The 9,114-nt window shown below is 37.1% G+C and overlaps 1 protein-coding gene across 1 annotated transcript; it reads left to right on the plus strand.

Moving 5' to 3' along the window:
- Positions 1-4,412: 4,412 nt before the first annotated feature.
- LOC126473604 (suppressor of cytokine signaling 6-like) lies at positions 4,413-7,775 on the plus strand. Its single transcript, XM_050100767.1, has one exon. The coding sequence runs from the start codon at positions 4,499-4,501 to the stop codon at positions 5,678-5,680; it is 1,182 nt and encodes a 393-aa protein (XP_049956724.1). The 5' UTR covers positions 4,413-4,498; the 3' UTR covers positions 5,681-7,775.
- Positions 7,776-9,114: the final 1,339 nt, after the last annotated feature.

Raw genomic sequence — 9,114 nt, forward strand, 5'->3', positions numbered from 1 at the left:
TGTAGATGAAGATGAAATGGGAGATATGATACTGCGTGAAGAGTTTGACAGAGCACTGAAAGACCTGAGTCGAAACAAGGCCCCCGGAGTAGACAATATTCCATTGGAACTACTGACGGCCGTGGGAGAGCCAGTCCTGACAAAACTCTACCATCTGGTGAGCAAGATGTATGAAACAGGGGAAATACCCACAGACTTCAAGAAGAATATAATAATTCCAATCCCAAAGAAAGCAGGTGTTGACAGATGTGAAAATTACCGAACTATCAGCTTAATAAGCCACAGCTGCAAAATACTAACACGAATTCTTTACAGACGAATGGAAAAACTAGTAGAAGCCAACCTCGGGGAAGATCAGTTTGGATTCCGTAGAAACACTGGAACACGTGAGGCAATACTGACCTTACGACTTATCTTAGATGAAAGATTAAGGAAAGGCAAACCTACATTTCTAGCATTTGTAGACTTAGAGAAAGCTTTTGACAATGTTGACTGGAATACTCTCTTTCAAATTCTAAAGGTGGCAGGGGTAAAATACAGGGAGCGAAAGGCTATCTACAATTTGTACAGAAACCAGATGGCAGTTATAAGAGTCGAGGGACATGAAAGGGAAGCAGTGGTTGGGAAGGGAGTAAGACAGGGTTGTAGCCTCTCCCCGATGTTGTTCAATCTGTATATTGAGCAAGCAGTAAAGGAAACAAAAGAAAAATTCGGAGTAGGTATTAAAATTCATGGAGTAGAAATAAAAACTTTGAGGTTCGCCGATGACATTGTAATTCTGTCAGAGACAGCAAAGGACTTGGAAGAGCAGTTGAATGGAATGGACAGTGTCTTGAAAGGAGGATATAAGATGAACATCAACAAAAGCAAAACAAGGATAATGGAATGTAGTCTAATTAAGTCGGGTGATGCTGAGGGAATTAGATTAGGAAATGAGGCACTTAAAGTAGTAAAGGAGTTTTGCTATTTGGGGAGCAAAATAACTGATGATGGTCGAAGTAGAGAGGATATAAAATGTAGACTGGCAATGGCAAGGAAAGCGTTTCTGAGGAAGAGAAATTTGTTAACATCCAGTATTGATTTAAGTGTCAGGAAGTCATTTCTGAAAGTATTCGTATGGAGTGTAGCCATGTATGGAAGTGAAACATGGACGATAAATAGTTTGGACAAGAAGAGAATAGAAGCTTTCGAAATGTGGTGCTACAGAAGAATGCTGAAGATTAGATGGGTAGATCACATAACTAATGAGGAAGTATTGAATAGGATTGGGGAGAAGAGAAGTTTGTGGCACAACTTGACCAGAAGAAGGGATCGGTTGGTAGGACATGTTCTGAGGCGCCAAGGGATCACCAATTTAGTATTGGAGGGGAGCGTGGAGGGTAAAAATCGTAGAGGGAGACCAAGAGATGAATACACTAAGCAGATTCAGAAGGATGTAGGTTGCAGTAGGTACTGGGAGATGAAAAAGCTTGCACAGGATAGAGTAGCATGGAGAGCTGCATCAAACCAGTCTCAGGACTGAAGACCACAACAACAACAACAACTTACATTTTGCGGAAAGACCACAAAGATAAGATAAGAGAGATTAGGGCTCGTACAGAGGCATATAGGCAGTCATTTTTCCCTCGTTCTGTTTGGGAGTGGAACAGGGAGAGAACACACTAGTTGTGGTACGAGGTACCCTCCACCACGCACCGTACGGTGGATTACGGAGTATGTATGTAAATGTAGATGTAGAGCTAGTGAACCTAATGCCATTGTAATTTCAGTTCACAGAAACTCAGGAAAAGGTGTAAGAGGAAATTTCCTTAATGCATTTTATGTTTAGGAATGTTGATTGAATTCTCCACCAAAAATGTATTGTTGAAAAGGAGCCGTAGAAGTCTGAAAGATACAGGCTGGATGAAATAACTTTTATTTTATAGTTTCTGTGAAATAAAGAGAAAAGGTAAATATTCCAATGGTTGCTGACTTCAACATCAGTGTCACAAGTGGAGAGACTGATTTAGTAAAAAACTAACCTTCAGGGGAAATTTCTCAGATTCTACCGCAGAAAATGCTCACTCATCAATCTGCTCTGATATGTTAATAAAGTATGCGTTTTCGGATACCTACATAAAAATTTTGGTTGTATGTATGAATTACTCACCAAGCAACATTGTTTATTGAACTTTCAGAAACAAGCTGAAAAATGACGTTTTAAAAACTGCACCAAAAGTAATTTCAGTCAAACTTTTAATATTGACATTTCATTTTTTTGGAAATAACACCATTGCACATCCTGCAGAAATATGAGAGGGGTTGAATGTGTTCTTTTTCACAATTGTAGCAAGATCAAATTACCAAAAAAAAGTAAATTGCTCTGAACTTGACCCAAATTGTGACCATCCTGTAAAACTCAGAAACATTTCAGTTCAGTCTCTGGAAAAAGAAATTATTAATTTTAGAATACTGCTCCATTCACTAGCTATTATTTTATGTTAGAGAATTATATTACTAAAGTTTTATGTGTTCATATAGTATAACTGAATAATTAATAATTGTGTGTTATGAGACAAATAAGTTACATTGACTAAGAATGCGAGAAGCGCATAATGATGTAAAAATAACTGCTGCTTGTTTACTGTGAAAAAGTCAGTTAGAGATTGTATGCAGTTAGTTCACATGTGAGCTTCTGGTTAAATTAAAATTTTACCTGAGATATGGAGGAAAAGTAGAAATAAAACCACCTGCAGCATTTCTTTCATAATAAGCAGTATTGCGCTTTCTACGATTTGCCATGATCAAAAAGATGCCATCCCTCAGTACTGAATTTGAAGGCGTTATCTTTTTTACAGAACTGTAAGAATGAAATTTTACTGTGCAGTTATCCCTTGTGGTTTCGAAAACTACAATTACAACAAATAAGTGCCATGTATTCAACATACCCCAGTCACATATTGTCACTCCTCGTTGTTGAAACGATTAAAACTGTGTTGCAATGTGTCAATGTAGTACTTTTTTTCCTTGTTAACTGAAGAAGGTCCGATTTTGGTTGTGCGTTATATGCCCGCACACCCACCGTCGGTGCAACTGTACAGATATCATTTCACCATTTACTACCGACAGCGGAGCTGATCTCAAAAGTTTGTGTATATATTGTCCCAGCTAGTAGAGAACCATTCCCTGCCATATGGGTCAGATATAAAACATCTCTGAATCACGTTGTGAATCTAATTGTCTGAACTATCAGTTGAAAATTGACCTCGTTTTCTATTTCCAGAGATATTTCGTACACTTTCAACCACAATGGTTCCAAAGGCAGTGATATTATTTATTACTCGGGAATAACATAGCAGTCGGGTTCCAGTCTATTTTTTCTAATTTTTGTTCCCCAAATAATTTGATTTAATTGTCTTTGAAGTCAATATTCCTTCGTTAAATCCTATTATCGGTTTGCAACAGGTCGATCAGCTTTTCTCAATAACCCTTGAATATTCACAGTTATACTTGTCTATGTAAGATCTGATTTTTCAATTTTGGAAACACGGAGTAAGTCTCGTATAGATTCTGTTTTATTGACACAATTCATTTCTTAAATTAATGAGAGATGGCACTGGGGAATCAATGAAGGAGTTGATCCTAGTGTGTATCGTTTCGGTATAATAACAGTCAGTCCGTACCACAGTCCTTCGCGTTCCCATCACCAAAGATATGATTTCCCATGAAACTGTCCTTTACCATTAATATCTGATAAATTTTAAATAAGTCTCTGGCTTTACAATGTCTAAGCTTCTTAATTCTCACGACACGATATTAATCGTAAGTTCGAGTTCTTTCAATGTCTGTTCAGCACAAATTATGTCTTTTCACGGAGACTATATCTCACGTCCCGTTTAATAGCAGAATCGCCTTGACAACGATCGGCAAAGATTTTAGCATGATAAGGTCCAACTATTTTCTGTCCCAATCTCAAAATAATCTGTTATCCACCACTCCAATGTCTAATCCAGTTATTAGAATGATATTTAATTAGGCGTATCTAACTTCCGACTACCACGGAAGACTGCGAACATGCACCATTGAAAACAAAAGACTCAAGAGAGCTAACAATGCTGTGCATTGGTTTATATATTATATTCAAAACAAAACGCAGCTCTGTTATGTCTTCCTTGAATTCCCTTTGCGTTTCTCTATATCAGATATCTAATATTTGTATAATTTTAACTAACTATTACTTCGAAATACAACTACCGTGTTTTGGCACTTGGGTCATTTCGTATTACAGAATTTAATTTAATATTCGTTTCTGAATAACCACTCTCTACTGAGCGGTTACAGTTGCTCTACAGGCCGTCTCAAAATGCACACAACGATATTTCTGTCTCACACTTATTCCGTGCATCTCTGGACAGCAGGGGTCTTATGTCTCAGTTCATAGTGAATTATGGGTACTGTTGATGTAGACGAGGAATGTTGTCCTATATTTGGGAGGTAGTTAGCTGATCTCAGTGCAAAAATGAATTTAAGTCAGTTGAAAAACTCTTTAATTAGGCGAAGCGGCCGGCAAAATGTAAACAAAACTCCCGGGTGCTGTGAAGTGCAAGAAGAGGATAATGGCGAATCACAGATATCTGCTCTAAAATGTTCAAAGACTGACTCGTCTTTGATAAAGGAGAGTGCGCGATGTCAGTGCAAGAATAATACTTCAAACGATAAGCCGAGTATATTGAAAAGCTTTAAGAAAAAATTTCGCTTAAAGTCTAGTGTTGGAAGGACGGTGAAAAGTAAGCCTAAGCAAGCAGTTCGAGGCATAGATCCATCTACACTTTATGCTCGTAGTTTACACGATTCTTCAACTAGTGATGAGTGTGTGTCGGATAAAGTGGACCCTCTGCGTGTTGTAGGAGAATTGAATCATATACAAGTAGTGACGAATAATGGAATTCCACAGCAGTGCGAGTCGAGTGCCTCCCAGACGTCAACACAACAAGCTAGCCAGTGGGGAGGAAGTTCTGTTTGTCCCTTAGTCAAGAAACGTACATCACAAGAGAACGATGATTGTTCAGCCGACGGAGATGACCATTCTGGAGGGTCGGGAACTGACACTGGACAACAGCAACAGCTTATACTGAGATTGGAGAATGAGAATGGTACTCAGAGCGAAACTGAAACGGAGAGTGAGAGCTTGGCTAGCCCTCGTAGTCTAACAGGTGAGCTGTTCGAGCTGGCAAAGTACGGCTGGTACTGGGGCCCAATTACACGAGAAGAGGCAGAAGAAAAGCTATTGGATGCACCTGATGGTTCGTTCCTTGTTAGAGATTCGTCTGCAGATCGCTACTTGCTAAGTGTCAGTTTCCGAAGCGCAGGCAAGACGTTTCATGCCAGAATTGAGCACAGCCATGGAGTATTTAGTTTCTACGCAAATCCTGGACGTGAAGGGTTTCCAAGTATCTCTGAACTAATTGCACATTCTATGACTTATTCAGAATCAGCTGTTTTCTGTTATTCTCGCCCTCGTGCTCCAGGATACCCTGCATTTCCTGTTCGCTTGGTGAAGCCTGTATCTCGCTTCACGCAAGTACGATCTCTTCAGTACCTCTGCAGGTTCGTTATAAGACAGTACACCAGGGTTGACAATATACAGAAACTACCCCTGCCTAGGAGACTGTTAAGTTATGTGCAGGAAGGACATTATTGACACCTGCTGACTTTGTGTCATCTCTTTGGGGTTGAACTTTATTATGTGGTTGATAGCACTCCTGTAATTTTTTTTTTGTGTTCCCATATTTAATGACTGACTTTTGTACAGTTATTGTTGTATTTCATGTTGTATTTTCCTTTTATGTCAATGACTAAAGGCAAAAATCAGACTAAATTCCTGTGTATAAAACATTGCTGCAATTGAAAATTTTTAATGCCCTGCTAACTTTGCAGCTGCTGGTGCAGTGGTAATTTTTTTCAGAAAATAAGTTGCACAAATTTTGTAGACAATAGAAAATAAATGGGTGAAGCTTTATTTCATTCCTTGCAACAGACCAATGGAAGAGTTTTCGTACAATAATGAATTCATGAATTCAGTGTGTGAAAATTATGCAATGGATATTAAATTTGTATTTGTTAGTAGTTGCTGGAAGCTTGTGGTAGAGTTGGACTCCTTGCAGATCTACAGCCAACACAGCTTAAGTTTGCCTGTTTAAATCCCATGTCATTGCGCTGCTTAAGTCACAGCAAATTAATTTTTCCTGTGATGAGTTTAATATTTTCCAAGTATTCTGCATTTTCACAGGTGCATTTTTTGTTTCTACAACATTTCAGTTTAAACTGGTCTGTAAATGTTGGTAACTATACATCTTGAGTCATAGGAAAATTGAAGCACATTTATGTTATGGTGATCAAACCATAAAAAATGTGTAAGTACTGGGTAATCTGTTTCCTTCCAAAGCACATTTTACTACACAGGATCTAGCAGAATCATGTGAAATATAGTGATTTCTGTATACAAAGATGTATTTTAAAATGGGGAATTCTGTTCCTATGTTTCTGACATACCGATATTGCAAGCAAGATATTTGTAAACGTCAGTCAGACACAGTACTATATGAATATTTGCAAATAATACCCATCCTTCTATCATGACTTTATTTATATCTGTTTTATCATTGGTTGCAGTAACATCTACACTCAAGGATGTTTGAGAGAGAAGTACGTGAGAATAATATGAGCCCGATATATGATTTCATGCATTATCTGTAATGGGTTTGATGTTTTACACGTGTAACTTTCTTTCACAGTATAGGGTTCTTCGCATGGTACGGGAAATGATTTGGCAATTTCCCCTTTCCAGATTTTTGTATACATATCACTCATAATTCAGTTTATATTGAGTGACACTTTGGGCATCACTTACTTTAATACAGATGTAGGCCCTGCTGTCATGGAATTAGGTATTTTTCACTGTTTCACTCTTCTCCTCCTCTCCCCCCAAAAAAAGGGAAGGATGGACGAATATTGGTTTGAATTTGCATTATGACGGTTAGGTTGTGTGTGTAATTTTAGAAGACCAGGACTGCCGGATAGTAACTGAAGATTAAAGATATTATTAGTCTAGAAGTTTGTACAGTGACTGTGTAAAGGAAGGAATAGTGGAGGTTCAACAGATTCAAATTGTATTCATACTAAAGCTACAGTTATTTACCAGTTTTTGTGCACACCCATGCATAGTTGGTGTTATGTATAAATTATGCCCCTAATTTTGTGGAATCTCCACCTTCCCCCCTCATGCCTCTACCCCTCCCCCTTCTTACTCACACATACAAAATTTAAAATGCTACACTATTAATTAAAATCACAACCAAATTGTGACACATAGCTATTCCCAATTTGATACCGACTTGTAGATTCAATTAGTGAAATGCACATCAAAATGTTATACTTTATGTGATATGCTTAATAAATAATGTAATTTGTGATAAGAATTGTCCATGAAATTACATTTTAAGTAAGAAAATTGTGTAATTTTTTGATCTCACTTCTGTTACCAGAAAAGTTGAATAAGTGAAATATTTGTCAGCTGTCTTTATTATCTGTTTAAGAATTTAAACAGATATTTATATTCTAATCAAGAGTGTTTTGAGAAATTTAGTATGTACCATCCTTCCCTATATATGCTACAGAACATTGGATTGTTGACAGCTGTGTAAGAATATGCATAACATTAATAGAGAGCAAGTTCACAAATTTGTGAAAATAAAGGAAGAAACACAAATGCATCAAATTGCTTCTGTGTAATGGAACTGTGTTGCATTATTGTGTAATACCAGTTGTGCCTGTGCCCATATAAGACTTTTATTGTATGAACATATAGTGTAGAGCGTGGTTTGTTACACTATTTAGAGTTATGACTGAAGTAGTCAGTTCTATCACGTATGCTGTTGAAGTATTTTTGATACTTTTATGTTTTCAGATTAAACATAAGAAATAAGAAAGCTTTGAGAAAAAACTTACAGTACCATAAGTGAATGCAGACTATCAGAAATACTGGCTTCTTTCTCAACATTTGTGGTTAATATTGTTGACAAAATAATGGTTTTTATGTGTGTATGTCTGTGGTCGTACAGAAAGATCCCATTACTTTGCTTGGTAATGAATAATTTGGTTTTCTAAGTATGCTGTCAGTGTGGGATTAGTTTGACCAAACTGGAAACTTCAAGCTGAGTGTGAGACCAGAAGTAAATGATAAATCTGACAGAACAGTTACAAACTAAATGGTAAACAACGAAGCTTTTATATTTTATTTACAAGTAGACAGAACAGCTTGGAACAAAACACAGTTCAATGAACTGTGAAGACTTGTGTTAATGTCTTAGGAAACAATATTCAGTGAATATTCTGGACAGTTATGTAAGCTGTTGATGTGCCTTTCTATCTCTGGGAAAAATCCCTTACTGTAAGCTGAGTGCTAGCTAGTTGTATATGAATGTACAACTGCATTGATAGCTTTAATCTCAACTATCCCTCTGTTGTTTGTAGATGTGAGAAGAAAATTATTTATGATTAGTATCTATTCCCTTGTTGACACACCATGTCCTACAGTCTAACATACCTGTGATTTTCAGAAATAAAAGAAATTTCACTGGTGAATTTAATTGAAGAACTTGTTCTCATTCTTACTTGTTTTTATTTAGTACCACAAAACAAAAATTACCCTTTTGCTGCTGGTGCGTATGTATGGTTCTTTAATAGCAGTTGAAATGTATAACACTGTTAAATGAATTCTTGCTTGCACATGGGACTGGAACTTTTGTTTGCTTGAGCAGCTCAAGAATGCCCAGGAAACATTGTTTTCTGTGCTGTTATCTCTGTGGATCCATGGGAAACAGGTACCAGAGGAGGCATCGTGCAGGGTATACACCATAATGAGCTCTCACGGACATCAGTTATAACTTTACAAATTTTGTTTTAAAGGCTTTAAATGCAGAAGTCCTTCCAATGATTTTTATGTATAGTATCATGCATTTCAGGTGATGATAAATGGAATTTTCATAACTCTGTATGCATTTTATTATGAGATCACAGTGTGACTAATATTGAGTTTGACGTACTTTTATCCATTCTATCTGCCTCAATGAGAAA

The sequence above is a fragment of the Schistocerca serialis genome, chromosome 4 (genome assembly GCF_023864345.2).
Source record: "Schistocerca serialis cubense isolate TAMUIC-IGC-003099 chromosome 4, iqSchSeri2.2, whole genome shotgun sequence".
NCBI lineage: Eukaryota > Metazoa > Arthropoda > Insecta > Orthoptera > Acrididae > Schistocerca > Schistocerca serialis.

Coding starts and splice junctions, on each gene's coding strand:
- LOC126473604 (XM_050100767.1), top strand. CDS start 4,499: ATGAATTTAAGTCAGTTGAAAAACTCTTTAATTAGGCGAAGCGGCCGG.